This window comes from Sarcophilus harrisii, chromosome 4 (assembly GCF_902635505.1).
Source record: "Sarcophilus harrisii chromosome 4, mSarHar1.11, whole genome shotgun sequence".
Classification (NCBI taxonomy): domain Eukaryota; kingdom Metazoa; phylum Chordata; class Mammalia; order Dasyuromorphia; family Dasyuridae; genus Sarcophilus; species Sarcophilus harrisii.
In genome coordinates, this window is record NC_045429.1 from 339,648,583 (window position 1) to 339,665,786 (window position 17,204).

General features: G+C 43.3%; 1 protein-coding gene across 16 annotated transcripts in view; it reads left to right on the forward strand.

The window, feature by feature from the left end:
* Positions 1-17,204, forward strand: part of CACNA1G (calcium voltage-gated channel subunit alpha1 G) — an 85,900-nt gene that overhangs the window by 10,239 nt on the left and 58,457 nt on the right. For all 16 annotated transcript variants that reach the window (XM_031966379.1, XM_031966380.1, XM_031966386.1 and 13 more), the window contains exons 4-9: positions 229-326; positions 2,674-2,833; positions 3,276-3,576; positions 3,815-3,907; positions 5,738-6,530; positions 8,405-8,775. In XM_031966379.1, coding sequence (XP_031822239.1) covers positions 229-326; positions 2,674-2,833; positions 3,276-3,576; positions 3,815-3,907; positions 5,738-6,530; positions 8,405-8,775 — 1,816 coding nt within the window. The remainder of the gene's footprint in view (positions 1-228; positions 327-2,673; positions 2,834-3,275; positions 3,577-3,814; positions 3,908-5,737; positions 6,531-8,404; positions 8,776-17,204) is intronic.

Consider the following 17,204-nt stretch of genomic DNA (forward strand, 5'->3'; position numbering starts at 1 on the left):
CTGGTGTAAAAAGCGGATGAGGTTGATTCTGGTCTCAGAACCACCATGGGTGTGCTACATTGGACCAATCCCTCTCTCCTCTTATCTGTTAAACAAGTGGCCAATCTCTTAAGTCACTTTTAGCTCTATTGTGTTATAATTCTAATCTTTATTCTTGTCTGTACTTCCAGTGGACTTGAGCATTATGGTCTCTTGGTGTCCCCCTGAATGTTGGCCTTTCTCCTACAGGATGCTCGAATATTCCCTGGACCTTCAGAATGTCAGTTTCTCTGCCGTTCGGACCGTCAGAGTGTTACGGCCTCTTCGAGCAATTAATCGAGTCCCCAGTGAGTGATTCTCTCTCTGGTGCAAGTGGGCTGAAGATGAAATAAGTTCCCTCCCCCTCTCCCTAAAAGTACCTGCCCCCATGGTTGGGGAGAGGGAGGAAGGTGAGGGAAGACAGGACCAACCGAGTGTGTGTACATTTGTATCCACTGAGGGCAAATCAAAAAAATTCAGTAAGGCTGTATGAGATCTGCCTCTGGGGCAATGACAATTGATTTCTTAGGGAGTGATGATGTGGAAGGCGAAGGAGGGTGTTCGGCGGGGAGGTGGCGGGGAGAAAAGAGAGACAGAGACGAAGAGAGACAGAGACAGGCAGACAATGGAAGTGGAAAGATGGGGGTGGAGGTATTGAGAAAATGTGGAAATCTCTACCAGACCGTTCTTTATTTCATTAAGGCTTAGAGCAATACTTCTCCAGATTTTGGGTCAAACTCAAAAAGATGTGCTGCTATCCCTTTCCCTCTTTTCCCTCTCTATGCCTTATTAGTTTGGAAGGGGATAAGGTGCAAAGCTATAGCAGCAAATCTCCAGTCTGAGTTGCTCTTGAACTCCACCCCCACCCCTTGCCTATGACTTTCCTTTACTTCCCCAGTGGTAGTCCCCTTTGCCTGTGGCCTCTTTCCTCCTCCTTCACTTCATTTGGAACATTCACTAGAGCCATTATCTAAATTAAACCAGAGATGGGAAAGCTTTGGAGTATGGGGCCAGAACAGTCTTGGCAGCTCAACTCACTGCTTTCCCCCTTCAATTTGTCCATCCCCCAACATAGTCCCTGAGCCCTGCCATATAGATGAACCAGTATGGAGATGGGCTTTGCCATCTGTGTAGGGGCAGGAGTGGAGGTGGGGCAGGAATGGTTGTATCAGAGTCCTGGTGTGTGTCTGGAGGATGACAGCTTCATGTGACTGTATGTGTGTGTGCCTGTGTTTCTTTGGATGATTTGATATTAAGTGCCTCTGGGGCGAATTGAACGTGTCTCTTAGGTGTTCTGCTGGGCTGGTGTTAACACTAGCTCCAGACGTCCTGGGTGTAGCAACCCCCACTTTCACCCCCACCTGAAGTGACGGATGGCTGATTTACTGGCCTCTGTCTAACCACCAGTGTAATTCCCTTAATGCAAACCCTGAAGAATTGATCTCTGCTGCTGTGCGGTGGATTTGGGAGAAGGGGGAGGCAGTGAAGAAGCGGGGGTTAGACGTTGTGCAGGGGAGGCTGGCTGCAGTCACATGACTCGTCCAATTCTGTTAATTGTTTGTGAAGAGGGAAACACAGGAGGCCTAACTCTTCTGAAAGAGGTCTGGGCAGTAAGGAAGGCACTTAAGGAAGGGTCAGGGCTGATTCAGACCCTATCCAAAAGCAGTCTGATTGAGTCATAAACCTGCAAGTGGAAGAGAGGAAAGCCTTCCTTTAACGGGGTGGGTGAGAGTCGGAGATGAAAAAGCAATGATTTGGGGGAGGGGGGAGAGGGGAGGAAATGTCAGTCTTAGATCAATTTCTGTGAATGTCAGGTTTATGTCTCTATTGATTCATCCTGATTACAGAATCAGAATTCCAAATTGATGGATTATAAACAAGGAAGGATTATATCCTGGGAATGAAGAGCTGAAACTTGGGAGGAGAGAGGAGATATTGGAACACATTTGGTTTGGGTAGTTATGGGCAGTATAGAATTCAGTGGTGGTCCAGCAAGCCTCCATCGTGCTTTGCTTTCTGCCACTGTTTCCCCACTGATCCAACTCAAAGTCATTCAAGCCAGCCAGCCAGTGGTAGGGAGTAAGAATGAAAGGGAGAAGATGAATGGGTGGCAGTATGAAGGACTTAGAGTAGAGGACAAGGAATTTTAGGGGCTAGAGAGAACCCAGAGTGAAAAGTAATCACAAATCGTTCAGCTGTTGTTCTGCTGGATGGTGCAGTAGACAGAGTACCAAGCTTGGAGTTAGGTAGCCCCAAGTTCAAATCCAGCCTTAGACACTTATTAGATGTGTGACTCTGGAAAAGCCTTTTAACCACTATCTACCTCAGTTTCCTCAATTCTAAAATAAGGATAAATAATAGTACATGCTTTACTAGGTTGTTGTGAAGATCAAGTATCATAATATTTATAAAACAGCACACAGTAGACACTTAATAAATATTTTGTTCCCTTCCTTCCCCTAAAAGAAACAGAAATGGGCCACCAACTCCTTTCCCCTCGTTCTTCCCCTGGTCCAAGCCAGGCTAGATTGGGCTGGCCTAGAAAGTCTGATTAAATTCTATCTCTGTGTGCTTAACCTACTGCACCAATTCTGGGGCCTCCCTGTTGCCTCCCCAATTTCTGCCCCTACAGTGCCGCCTCTGCTCACCTTCTAGGTATGCGAATCCTGGTCACTTTGCTGCTAGACACCTTGCCCATGTTGGGCAATGTCCTTCTTCTCTGTTTCTTCGTCTTCTTCATCTTTGGCATTGTGGGGGTCCAGCTTTGGGCTGGGCTCCTTCGGAACCGATGCTTCCTTCCAGAGAATTTTAGCATGTGAGTATAGGGACGGCGTGTGGTTGGTTAGAATCTCTGGGAGATGGTAGGAGGGGATGCCTGGGGGTTGGGCTGAAGTCATCTTTCTCCCTGGACATTCTCATCCCTGTCTCTACTAGCTTCCAGACCCCCAATTTTTGTAGATATTTTTCACCTTATTACCTAGGATAGCCCTTCCCATACAACTCTAGGCCATCATCCCCTCTCCTTGCTGCCATGCTCCTTATCCACCAGCCATACCTATTTTCCTGCCCCTTAATTTTTAACGTCCCACTGCCCCTTCCTCCATTTCCCCACCTTCCTGCTCTTTGCCCTTCACCTTCCCATTCCCCTGTTCACTTGTCGTTCCATCCTCCCCTATATCCTCCTCCCTTGGGCTCCCACCTTGGGTTCTGCCTCTGACACCCTTCCCACTCATCCCTGACTCCCTCCCCACCCACAGCCCTCTGAGTGTGGACTTAGAACGCTACTATCAGACTGAAAACGAGGATGAGAGCCCTTTCATCTGCTCCCAGCCCCGAGAGAACGGGATGCGCTCCTGTCGAAGTGTTCCCACGCTTCGAGGAGAAGGGGGCGGTGGCCCTCCTTGCGGCCTTGACTACGAAGCCTACAACAGCTCTAGTAATACCACCTGTGTCAACTGGAACCAATATTACACCAACTGCTCTGCCGGGGAGCACAACCCCTTCAAGGGAGCCATCAACTTCGACAACATTGGCTACGCCTGGATTGCCATCTTCCAGGTGTGTGTGTGTGTGTGTGTGTGTGTGTATGTTTGTGGGGAGTGGGGAAATGGGCAGCTAGGGGCCTGGCTGCCGAATCCTGAGATACCCCCTGAACTCAGACCCCAGAGGGGTTTTGTTAGGGTTGTGGCTATCGCCCCCTACAAAGTCTGGAGTCTCTGTGGCTCCCACTCATGCTCCCCACCACCCATAGCATGAACTCCCAAGAGATAACGTGAGCTCTCTTCCTCTTCCCCAGGTCATCACGCTCGAGGGCTGGGTAGATATCATGTACTTTGTGATGGATGCTCATTCCTTTTACAACTTCATCTACTTCATTCTTCTTATCATTGTGAGTGACGCCTCTGGTGGGGATGGGAAGACATGGGTCCTGGGGTTGGGTGGTCCTTGGGAGAAGGGGCAAGCACGGGAGTGGGCAGAGAGCTGGCAATCTTTCTTAGAAGGGAAGGCTCACTCCTTCTGAATTCTTCCACCTCCAGAAATTAGGACAAGCTTTAATGCAGAATTTCTAAAGTCTTTTTTTGAATTGTGTCCCCATTGGCAGTCTAATGAAGCCTATAGATATAGGCTTTTGCAGAATAATAGTGTGTCGCCTACCTTCATAATTGGAGGAAATGTTAATTTCTAGTCAGATGTCAGTGAAAATAAGGGTGTCGTTTTTCCCTATCCAAACTGAGGTACTCTCTAAAATCTATCCATGTATGTTTTGGCAGGGTCAGGGAGAAGGTATGTGGACTCCAGGTCAAGAACTCCTGCTCTAGAGAAAAACAAGGACAGATAAACACAGAAAAATACAGAAACATAGACACCGTCCTTAACAATTCAGACAAGCCTCAGGATAAAAAAACAAAAATGAGAAACTGGGAGAGAGTGCTAATGTGACAAACATAAGCAGATAGAAGAAAAGAGAGCCAGGGACAGATTGTGAGATCCTGAGGAGAACACCCTAGAAAATAATCCTTTCTTCTTTCATTTCTGTCAAATGTACAGAAGAGTTGTCCAGCCTGGTCAGAGACATCTGACCACTGGGGTCAATTCAATTTACATCTTCATTCTGGAATGAGAAGCCACAATGAAAGGGGGGAATGCTTCACTCTATTCCTTAATTTTTTGATTGGCTGAGCTTGAAGATTGGCAGGGGAGAGGGTCTAGGTGAGGGAGATAGGCGGGCAGATAGGTGGGGGAGACCAGTTTCTATTCTCCTACACCCACCCATGACAACTCTCTCAAAACAGTGCCCTGAAATACGTTAATGAGGCTAATTATCATAATTATCAGGACAGACTCTGGGGAGAAAAATCTGCTTTGTCATCATGAATATTCATGTCCTTCATTCTGAGTAGTTTTCCCAATTGTGGCCATCCCAGATTTCTGGTTAAACTGAGGCATGTAAGGGAGGCACACAGGATAGGAAGGCTGGTGGGGTGAGACGTGACAGATCTTGGAGTGGGGCTGGTGGGAACTGTGGTGACCAGCTGCAGGCCAGGATAGGGAAGAAGTGGGGAAGGGAAAGAGAGGTGGAATTCTGGCATTTTTAGCTACCCCTTTCTACCCTGACCAGCTGTCCTGTCCCTCAGGCCTCCCCCCATCACCCACAGACGGTCCTGGGTCTGGTTCCATAGCTGACCTTTATGATCCCACTTAATTTGGAAATGCTATGGTTGTATGATTCCATGCAGCTCCATCCTATCTCCTCCTCCCCTGTCTAGCCCTGGGAGGGTCACTGAATTCATGCCTTTCTCCCTTGCTGTAACTTCTAGCCCTTCTCTGTTCCCTTTGATGTGGTTTCAGAGGGAGAGGGTTTGAATCCTGGGTGTACTCTGTATGTAACTTAGGACCAGACACTTCTTCTTAGCTTCAGTTTCCTCGTCTGTATTGGACTTGGAATTCAAGAGAACCGAATTCAAATCCAGCCTCAGACAGTTCTGTGATTCTGGGCAAGTCACTTAATATCTGTTTGCCTCTGTTTCTTTAATTGTAAAAAGAAAGAGAGAGAAAGAATAATAATAGCCCCTCCCTCACAAGGTTGTTGTGAGGATCAAATGAAATAATATTTGTTTAAAAACAAAATCCAAGTGCAGTGTCTGGCATTTGTAAATACTTGTTCCCTCCTTATGTCCTTGCTAGCCCTAAGTTCTGATAATATGATCCCTCCCATCAGGTGGGCTCCTTCTTCATGATCAACCTGTGCCTGGTGGTGATTGCCACCCAGTTCTCAGAGACTAAGCAGAGAGAGAGTCAGTTGATGAAGGAGCAGCGGGTTCGATTCCTGTCCAACGCCAGCACGTTGGCCAGCTTCTCTGAACCGGGTAGCTGCTATGAGGAGCTGCTCAAGTACCTGGTGTATATTCTCCGGAAAGCTGCCCGGAGGCTGGCCCAAGCCTCCAGGGTGGTAGGGGCTCGAGCTGGCCTCCTAGCCAGTCCTGCCGGCCGAGGAGTCTCTGAGACCCAGCCCTCCGGCAGCGGGAGCTGCTCCCGTTCCCGTCGCCGTCGCCCATCCATCCATCACCTGGTTCACCATCATCACCATCATCATCACCATTACCACCTGGGCAATGGAACTCTGAGAGCTCCACACGCCAACCCAGAGATCAGCGATGGAGACGCCAGTGAGACTCGTCGGCTCATGCTGCCTGCACCGCCCACTAGTGCCCATCCTGGGGGTTCTCCTGGGGGTTCTGAATCTGTACACAGCTTCTACCATGCTGACTGCCACCTAGAGCCCCTGCGCTGCCAAGCATCCCCTGCCAGATCCTCTCCTGAGGGTCCGGGTAGGAATATGGGTGGAGGAAAGGTATACCCCACGGTGCACTCCAGGTCCCCACCCAAGGTGCTAAAGGAAAAGGCACTGGTAGAAGCAGCCCCTACCTCTGGGCCCCCCACTCTCACTAACCTCAACATCCCACCTGGACCTTATAGTTCCATGCACAAGCTACTGGAGACACAAAGCACAGGTGAGCATTGGTGGGGCTTGGGTCTGAAATAGCCATCTGGGCTCTGACGGTGGAGAAAGAGAAAGGGGAGCCCCTCATCTGACTGATGGAAAAAGCTCTGTCCCTGCCCTTTAGGATTGTTCAGGATGGTGGAAAAAGCACCCCTCCTCCTCCCAGAGAGTTCTCCATCTGTTAGGGGGAAGGACATAGACTTAAAACTTACAAAGCTACATAAACAACTGTGAATTAACAGCTGTTATGAAAATTGGGCATGGTTTAAGACCAATGTATTTCAGATCAGAGGGTCTGTGTTAGAATTCTTACTTACCCGTGGGACTCTTTTCTCTGAGTCCCATTAGGGGATTGCAAAAGATCTCTACCGGCTCTAAGGTTCCATATCACAAATGCTAAGGGAAGTCAAAGTAGTCATCAAGAAAGCTTAGTAGAGAAAGTGCTTTGTGTTAGGTGACCACATGGCCATTTAGTAAAACCTGGCAGAGAGCTGACCATTTCCATTAATCACTCTGGTAATGAGATGTGTAACTGTCAGTCTTTTATCAAGACTGAGGAGCTTCTGATCTGTGGGCCCTGGAAGTATTCACCTCCGAAAGGAGGAGCCTTTGATGCTGCATCCTTAGATCTGAAGAATCCACAGGAATCCAGGGGATATAATTATAAACAAGGTCAGCATATTGCTTATCTGTGGCAGGAAGCTAAGTGGTATCATGGATAGAGTACTGGGCCTGGAGTTAGCAAGACCAGTTCTGGTCAAGTCATTTATTCTATATGTACCTCAATTTTCTCAATTGTATAAAATGTGGATAATAATAGTGCCCACCTCCCAAGATTATTGTAAGGATGAAATGAGATGATATTTGTAAAGCACTAGGCACAGTATCTAGCACATAGTAAATGTTAAATAAATGCTTGTTTCTTTCCTTCCTTCCTCCTTCTTTCCATCCTTTCTTCCTTCCTTCTCTTCTTCCTTTTCTTTCCTTCCTTTTCTTTCTTTTTCCTTCCCTCCTTCCTTCCTTTCTTCTCTCCTTCCTTTTCTCTCCTCCCTCTTTCCTTTTTTATACCTTTCTTTCTTCTCTCCTTCCCTCCTTGCTTCTTCCCTTCTTTTCTTCTTTCTTTCTCCCTTCCTCCCTTCTTCCTTTTCTTCATTTCTCCCTTCCTTCCATTCTTCCTTTTTTGTCTCTTCTTTAATGACTAAGCTGCTCTTTCTAACCCTACACCCTTGAGTCCAAGAGAAAGATACTCAGGCATCCCTCTTGGGATCCAGCAGCAATTTATCTGTTGGCAGAGGTGGAACCAAGAGCCTCCTTCCTGAAGAACTTAACAGTGTCCTAGGCTTCAGGAAAACAAACAAACATGGATGGTGCAGTGGAGAGTCATCCTCACTCTAAACTAAACAAACAAGACAGATACTCTTCATAAAGAAAATGCTTTAGCCAGCATTTGATAGTCCTGCCCAGAGATGGCCCTTGCTATTGTCCAGTTCTGTTACAGTTTTTCACCTGATTTTCATATTCTAATTAGTCATGAAGATGGGAAGAGTTGAGAACTTGACTATGCAGGGTAAATTGGAAAGAACATTAGCCTAGGAGAGAGAAGACTGGACTCTACCAGAAATTAGCTGTGTGACCCTGGCCAAGACATATCCCTTTCTCTCAGTTTCAGTTTCCTCTTCTGTAGCTGAGTTGGATGATAGACTCTGAAATGTCCTATCCAGCTCCAATTTTGTTTAATATTCTTGAAGACTTGAGACCATCTGTGTCTCTTAACAGTTGTCTATTTCTAGGTTTCTTTTACTTCTCTTTCTATTAATGTGGTTACAGAGATTGGGTTTCTGGTCTAAGGGGCAGCTCTCTGACTTCTGATTTCCTGTGTTCTAGGTTCGTGTCAAGGCTCCTGCAGGATTTCCAGCCCCTGTGGAAAGGCAGAGAGTGGGGACTCTGGCCCAGATAACTGTCCCTACTGTACTCCAACACAGGCGGGAGAGGCTGAGCTGATGGACCCAGAGCTGCATGACTCAGATAGTGAGGGCATCTATGAGTTCACACAGGATGCCCAGCATGGCGATCACCGGGACCCCCACTGGGGGCCAAGCCAGGGCCAGGGCCAAGAGCCCAGCCCCTTGATGGCCTTCTGGACACTGGTCTGTGAAACTTTTCGGAAGATCGTGGACAGTAAATACTTTGGTCGTGGGATCATGATAGCTATCCTTATCAACACCCTCAGCATGGGCATCGAGTATCATGAACAGGTACAGATGGGAAGGGATCTTCCTCTTTCCCTCCTTTCCTCCTCCCCTTTCCTCTCTACCCTGCTCTCCCTGGGGGTTGGGGTTGGCTGATTTCTTTCTATTCACACCTGAATGATTTAATTTATCCTGCTTTCACCTCTTTTCCACACAATACAGTGGAAAGGGAATCATTTGGAATTCAGGAAGTCTTGCTTCTAAGACTAGAAGTTCTTAGTCTGGGTCCTTAAATTGGGCAAAAAAAAAAATTAGATCTTTATTTTCACTGTGATTTGTTTCTTTTGTAATGTTATGTATTTTATTTGATACATTTAAAAATATGATTCTGGAAGGGATCTACAGATTACCCAGAGTGTCTTTGACTCAAAAAAGTTAAGATCCCCCTGGTCAAGACCTGTCGTTGTTCAGTTGTTTAATTGTGTCCCAGTCTTCGTGATCTCTTTTGGGGATTTCTTGGCAAAGATTTTGGAGTGGTTTGCCATTTTCTTCTCGGGTTCGCTTTACAGTGAATTGAGGTGAATAGGGCTAAGTGATTTGACCAGGGTCACACATCTAGGAAGTATCTGAGGCCAGATTTGAAATTAGGAAGATGAGTCTTTTTGACTCCAGGCCTGACATCCTATCCACTTTGCTACTTAACTGTCCTGAGGTCAAGGTCTAGTTTCTCCCCTTTCTAGTTATACAATCTTGGGCAAGTTCCTTATCTGTAAGGTAGAGATAATGATATCTCCTCTTCCAACTCAGAAGACTGAGATATATTAAGATATATGTGTGTGTGTGTACATATATATATATATATATATATATATATATCATCAAGAAACTACAAAGTTATCTACAAATATAGTTGAGCATCATTAGCTTTATAGTGACTCTTTTTTGCTGAGTGCAGAGAGTAGATATAGGCTGTGATGTAGCGGAGGAGTACCTGGGACTGGGTGTCAAGAAACCCATTTTCCAGCTCTCTTTCCACAACTTACTAACTAACCATGGATTGACTGATTAATAGGCTGTAGAAGTTTCTTTTCCCCAGAAATAAAGAAGATAAAAAAACAAGCAAACAAACAAACAAATTACTAGCTGAGTAAATCTGAACAAGTTTTTAAACCACCCTGAATTTCATTAGTTTTCCATTCAGTTTTTAAAATAATTTATTAATTAAAATAACAATTCACTCATTAATTTGAAATATTAAAAGTCTATCCTGTGGGAGGTATGAAATTCAAAATAGTCCTAAATTACTGGGACAGATATAATATGTACACAGAGAAGTAAATACAAGGTAATTTGAAAATAACTGGATCATAGATATAAATTGAAAAGGGAGCTTCAGAGGTCATCTAGTCCAACCTTCTCATTTTTATAAATAAAGAAAATGAGAACTAGAAACATAAATTAATTTGCCTCTGATCATACAAAAATAAGTATATCAGGAAAGGCATCATCAAAGAAATAATAATAGCTTATATAGAATTTCAAAGTTTGCAAAGCACTTTACAAATATTATCTCAGTTTAGCCTTATAATATCCTAACTGAAGGCAGGTGCTGCTCCCATTTAGCAAATGAGGAAAGTGAGGAAGATAGAGAGTAAATGATCAGGTGAAACAACTAGAGATGGTATGTTTAGCTATGGAGAATAATCTGTGTGAAGAAGACCTGGAGACCTTTGAGTTCAAGGAGCAATGTCCTGTCAGGCTGGAATATGGAATGCATGGAAGTGGGATGTAATTTGAAAGTAATTTGGAGCCAAATTTGTGGAGGGTTGAGGAGTGGAAACTTGTTTCTGGAAGCACTAAAGATCTTGGATCTGATACGTACAAAAAGTCTTATAATACAAAATAATACAAGATAAGCACATTAGAGAGACACAAAGTGCATTGAAAAGTCTAACGGGGGAAAGGCTATATCACTAGAAACCTTTCTCACTATTGTATTCTTTTCTCCATATTCTCTTCTGCCTCAGCTTCTTATGATGTCATTTCTCTCCTGGTTTTTCCTTCTATATTCCTAACTACTTTTTTTTTTCTGTTCCTGATGGTTTCTTCAGTCAACTGACTAATTAAAAAGCACTTACTAAGTGCCAGGAAGGAAGGGCAATGTGGTATAGTGGATAAACATCTGGCCTTGCCTGGTTTTCCTCCTATATTTCTAATCACCTTTTTTTCTGTTCGGGGTGGTTCCTTTAGTCAATTGACTAAGAAGCATTAAGAAGCAAAAGTGCCATATAGGAAAAGCAGTGTGGGATAGGGGATAGATACCTGACCTTGCAATGAGAGTACAAGTAGTTTCTGATATATAGTGGCTATACAGATCACTTAATCTTTCTGAGTTCCATTGCCCCCAAGAAAAAAAGAAGGACGGTTGGGATGGAGTTGGACTTGGGATGGAGAATAGGGAGAAAGGAGGAAAATTTCAAGTTCACAGGGGCGTAGATTTAGAGCAAGAAGGGATCCTCAAATCCATGTCGAGGCTGAACAAAGTTAAGTGACCTACTTGGTCTCATAGGTAGTAAATATCTGAGGCAAGATTTGAACTCAGATCTTCTTGATTGCAAGTCCAGAATTCTATCCACTATTCCATAGGTGGAAGGCAATAGGAGGTGGGGAAATATGGTCATGAAATTAGGACAGTGAGTTTGGCTGAAGCAGAGTTAAGGTTATGGAACTGCATAAGAGAAGAATGGAAAGTTAAGTGGCAATCATTGAAGGGTTTAGTCAGATCTACGTTATGAGGCAGCAGTGACTTGAGCTGAGACATGGATGGTTTGGTTGGAAGCTGCTATAATAGTCTCAAAGGGTGGTAGTTGTGAGAACCAGAGAAGAAGAACTGTATATGAGAAACTTTGGGGAAGTCAATTGTACAGCACTTGGCAACTGATTAATTATGAGCTATAACAGAATAGAAAGAATCAATAATAACCACCAAGGTTTATAACATTGAAATCTGGCTAAATCAATAATCAGAAAGTAGAGATTTGGGGGGGGGGAAAGGGATGCTTGCCTTCTGGCATGATCCAATCAATCCACAGTCATTTATTAAACACCTACTATACTCTGTGCCAGGAACTGGGCTAACAGCTGGTGATATAAATACCAAAGTGAGAAAATACTGCCCTAAAGGAAGTCCATTGTTCAAAGAGAATGTTGAGTTTGAGGGCTGATGAGGGATCCCAGGAGCAGTTGAAGATGTGGTCTGGAGCTTAGGGAAAAGGTCAAAATTAGATATATAGATTTGTGAGTCATCTACCTGGTATCGTGATTAAAACTGCCAGGCTAGTAAATAGAGTGAATTAGGGCGAAAATATATGTAGTATAGGAAAAACCAAGTCAGTGACAGGACATTAAGGAATACCTACCTTAAGGCATCAGGAAATGTGTGTATGTATATATGTATGTATGTGTGTGTATATATATATATATATATATATATATATATATGTATATATATATATATTATATATATATATATCTGTTATTGTTGGGCAAATCACTTAATCTTGTTAGCCTCAGTTTCCTCATCTGTCAAATAACCTGAAGAAGGAGATTGTAGACCACTGGCTGTAATGACCCTTCCAACTCAAAGTTCATGATCCTATGAGTTGTGTGGCTCCAGACAAGTTACTTAACCTCTCAGTGCTTTATGCAACTCTAAGGACCCAAGTTACAAAGAAAATGTCATCCTGCATTGTTGGAGAGAACTTATTCATCCAAAAATTCCAAATGTCAAAAAAAATCATAGAATCAATCTTTATTCTCATCCCCTATATGCCAGGAATTGTACCAGATGCTGGGACTTCAATGACAAAAATGAAACTAGTTTCTCCCCTCAAGGAGCTTGTAATCTAGCCAGAGAACAATGTTCTTGTCATTGTTTGGTCATTTAAGTTGTATCCAACTCTTCGTTGAATCTCATCTGGGATTTTCTTGGCAAAGATACTGTAATGGTTTGTCATTTCCTTCTCCAGCTCATTTTACAGATGGGGAAACTGAGGCAAACAGGGTTAAGTGACTTGCCCAGGACCACACAGCTAGTAAGTGACTGAGGCTAGTTTTGAATTTAGGAAGATGGATCTCCGAGATTCCAAGCCCAGTGTTCTATCCAGCTGCCTCTGGAAAGAATATTAGTGTCCATGAAGTCCAACCTCCTCATTTTACAGATGAGGGAACTGAGATAAGTGACTTGCATAGCTGGTGTATATCAGAAGAAATACTTGAGCCCAGGTCTTCCTCTTTGCAAGACTAAGTCTCTAACCATTATCTCACACTGCCCTTCTTGCCTGGCATTTAGTCGGTGCTTCTTAATTGATCAGTTGACTGAAGGAACCATCAAAATGGTGGTTAGGAATTTAGGAGGATAACCAGGAGAGTATGGTGTCATAAGAAGCTAAGGAAAGTAGAGAAAGGAATACAATAGTGAGAAATACTTCAGAAATATCAAAGAGGATGAAGGCTGAAAACACCATTGGATTTGGCAATAGGTGAATCAGTGATGGTGTTTGAGAAATCAGTTACAATAGAGAGATGTGAAAGGAAGAAAATCAGATTGTAAAGGGAAGAGTATGGGTGGGAGAGGAAGACCTTTCATGGAATTTAATGGTGAAGGAAAAGAAAGATCTAGGTTGGAATCAAGAGGAACCTTGATTATTTAATTTAATATTGACTCATTATTGGGAGGCCTTGAGCATGTTGTTAACTAAATGAGCAAAGAAAGAGAGATTGCAGATACGGAGACAGTAGGGAAGCTGGAGGAGAGGTTATGGAGGGGGTTCCAGGACACGGGGAGAGGAATTAGCATAAATGAGGAGTGGGGATACCTTTTCATTTGTGGTTATAGGGAAGGAGAAGAGAGTAGATAACAGAAATGAGAAGTTCTGAGGAAGGGGGGAGGGACAAGGGAGCTTCTGGAGGATGACCTCAGTCTTCTCAGTGAAGTAGGAGGCTAAGTCATCTTTGGTAAGTGTGGTGGGTGGGAGTGTAGCTGAGGCTTGAGGAGAGAGGAAAAGTTTGAAATAGCCTCTGTGTGGAATGAACTAAGAAACTGATAAGAATAGAGTAGGATTGCTGAACGGCAATGAGGACCCAGCTGTAAGTCTGTGCACTAAAAATGTACAGTGGAAATATCATCCGAATTTCAGACCTTTCTCAGCAGCTTTCGTGCCTGTGTTACTGTAAGTGAAGTGCCACAAGATTAGTGATTGATCCGGAGAGAATTCTTGGAGAAGACTGGGTTTAAAATAATTTTTTAAAGTATTATTGATGCTTTTGTTCTGATATCACAGTTATTTCTAGATATAATCTTTATTCTCAGGGAAATTTCCCTTATAACAAAGATAATAATACAGCCAGGGTATGATCTTAGATCTTTGGATTCTGAAAAGGAATTAAGAGGAAAAGCTTAGATTAATAGAGAAGAAATGAGCAGGGTAAAAACTTGACCAGGCTATCATCTAGAAAGGCCTTTTAAAGTTTGTGGTAAAAACAAAACATTATTTTAATGTTGGAGGCATGTAGTGTGTAGGTACACAGGGTTTTTATGGGAGTGCAGGAGCCCTGTTTGAGGTACTAAATGCAAGTACTAGGCTCAAAGTATCCACTCAAACATTATCCAATAAATAAATGAATGAATGAAGAATAAGTAGGTAGAAGCAGGGGGGAAGGAGAAACAGAGACAAAGAGGCAGAGACAGACAGAAAGAGTCAGAGACAAAGAAAGAAAGAGAGAGAGGTGGGGGAGAGGCAGCAACAGAATGAAAGTGGGGGAAGAGAGACAAAAAGACAGACACACGCGCACACACACAGAGACAGAGAGAGTCAGAGACAAAGAAAGAGAGAAAGGTGGGGGAGAGGCAGCAACAGAATGAAAGGGGGGGAAGTGACGAGAGAGAGAGAGAGAGAGAGAGAGAGAGAGAGAGAGAGAGAGAGAGAGAGAGAGAGAACACAGAAAGAAACAGAAGGAGGAGGGAAACAGAAAGAGGAAAGGAGACAGAGACATTCATTGACAGAAAGAAACAGAGAAGACGAGAGAGAGGAGAGAGAAACAAAGAGAGCAGAGAGAAACAGAGACACAGGTAGAGAGACAGAGAAACAGAAAGATACACACAGAGAAAATTTATTTGAAGGTGTGGCAGGCATTTTGTCGACAGAATCCCTGAAACCTGACCTAGCTGAAAAACCAGAATATTGTAGGGATAAGAAGAGGCTAGATAGATCTGTGTTGGGAGCTGCAGGCTGGGCTTTGGCTCCCAAGTTCACAGGCACACTTAAGACTGAATTAGAGGATGAGATATAAAGTTAAAGAAGGGTGGAGTAGTCTTTCTTATAGACTTCTCTAAATCAGAGTTATCTTATAGGGCTTTTGAAAAAAAACAAAAAAACAAAACATATTTTTAATGATGTCTTTTGTCCCTACATCAAAGATGTTTCCACATCTTCCTTTGCGACAAAGAAAAACAATTTAACAAAAACATTACTTTATAGAGACTGAATTCAGTGCGATTTGAAAAGCATTTATTGAGTCCTTACTGTGTACCTGGCAATGCTTGCTGATTAAGATGTTTATATCCTATGGGGGAACCAATAAGTATGTAGAAAATTAAATATATAAGGGTTTGGGTTTTGGATGAGGTTGTTTTTGTTTTTGTTTTTGTTTTTTTGAGCAGACTTGTGATTTCATTGCTATGAAGACCTCCTAGTGAAGAAAAATCCAATGTTGGTTGACCCACCTGCTCAGAAACTTACAATCTTAGAGAATTGCCTGGGGTATTAAGAGGTTAGATGGTATGATCTCTTAAGTCATGGAGCCAATATATTTATTTTGGGGTGGGAGACAATCAGGGATAAATAACTTGCCCAGAGTCACACAGCAGTAAGTGTCTGAGGCCAAATTTGAACTCAGTTCCCTGCACCTCCAGAGTTGGTATTCTATCCACCATGCCAGCCAATATGAATTAAAAGCAATATTGGAACCCAGGTTTTCCTTAGAACCAATTTTCTATCCATTATTACATGTCACATATACAGTATAGAGAAGACAATTTCCCAGGGGGAGGGTTCTAACACTTGGAATGAATCAGGCTAGATTTCCTGGAGGAGAATGCACCCGAGTGTGGCTTTTAATCAAAAGCATTGATATCACCCACTATGTACCAAGTACCACCACAGGCAATGAGATTATAAAGGCAAAAACAAAACAGTTCTTGCTCTCAAGAAGTTTATATTCTAATGCAAAGGATAACAACTTATGTATGTATGCATACATGTACATGCAGAATAAATGCGAAGATATACAAAGTCTAGAAATACAAGATAGTTGAAAGAAGAGTATATATTAGGAATGGGGGGGATTAAGAAGGTTTCATGTGAAGGAAGTTAGAGAGATGAAGAGGGACGTCAGAGCCAATTCTAGGCAAGGACGACAATTGCCTTGAAATAAGGGATAGAGAATGTGTATGGAGAACAGCAGGTAGGCTCTGTAGGCTGACCCACAGCGGACAAAAGAAATAGATGTACCATCAGCCTCTCTGCTCCTCTCCTCTTCATGTTCCCCTACCTATTGTGGTTGTGGTCAGAGAATCATAGCCCTCCCTTTCTGACCTTTTCCTTTACCCTGCAGAATTATGGAGGAACCCATGCAGAGGTGTTAGGGGCTAGCTCAGGATTCTAGGTTAGAGATAGACTTGCATAAGGTTTTTTTAATTATTAAAGCTTTTTATTTACAAAACATATGCATGGGTAATTTTTCAACACTGACTCTAGCAAAATTTTCTGTTCCAAATTTTTCCCTCCTTCCCCCACCTCCTCCCCAGATGGCAGGTAGACTTGAAATAATCACATATGGTTTAAGACAAAAAAAAAAAAAAATATATATATATATATATATATATATATATATATATATATATTGGTATCTTAACCTAGAGTCAAATCAATTTCTTGATGGGGAATGGCGTGGTCAGACCTTTGCTTTAGGAATCTGGCAGTTATGTGGAAAATTGATTGGAAACTGAAAGACCAATTAAGAGGCTGTTGCTGTAGATTGCGTGAGAGGGGAGAGGAAAGAATTCGATTTTGTTAAGTGCCTACTATGTGCCAGCCAGGCCATGTGCTAAGAGCTTTACCTCCCAACAACCCTGTGAGGTAGCTCTATTTTGTACCTGGAGGAAAAAAAAAAAAAAAAAAAAAAAACCTGGAGCAGACAGAAGTTAGGTGATTTGTCACAGCTAGTGAGCCTCTGAGGCTGGATTTGAACTCAGGTATTCCCAACTCAAGCCCAGTGTTCCATCCACTTCACCACCTAGCTGTCTTTAGTTGTGAGAAGCTGGGAGGGATTGAATGGAAAATGTATACAATATTCTCTCCTAGTTGTGCCCCATTTCTCTTTTGTGAGGGAGGAGGTGTTTCATTCCTGAATTTTTATTGATTTTCCATTTACTC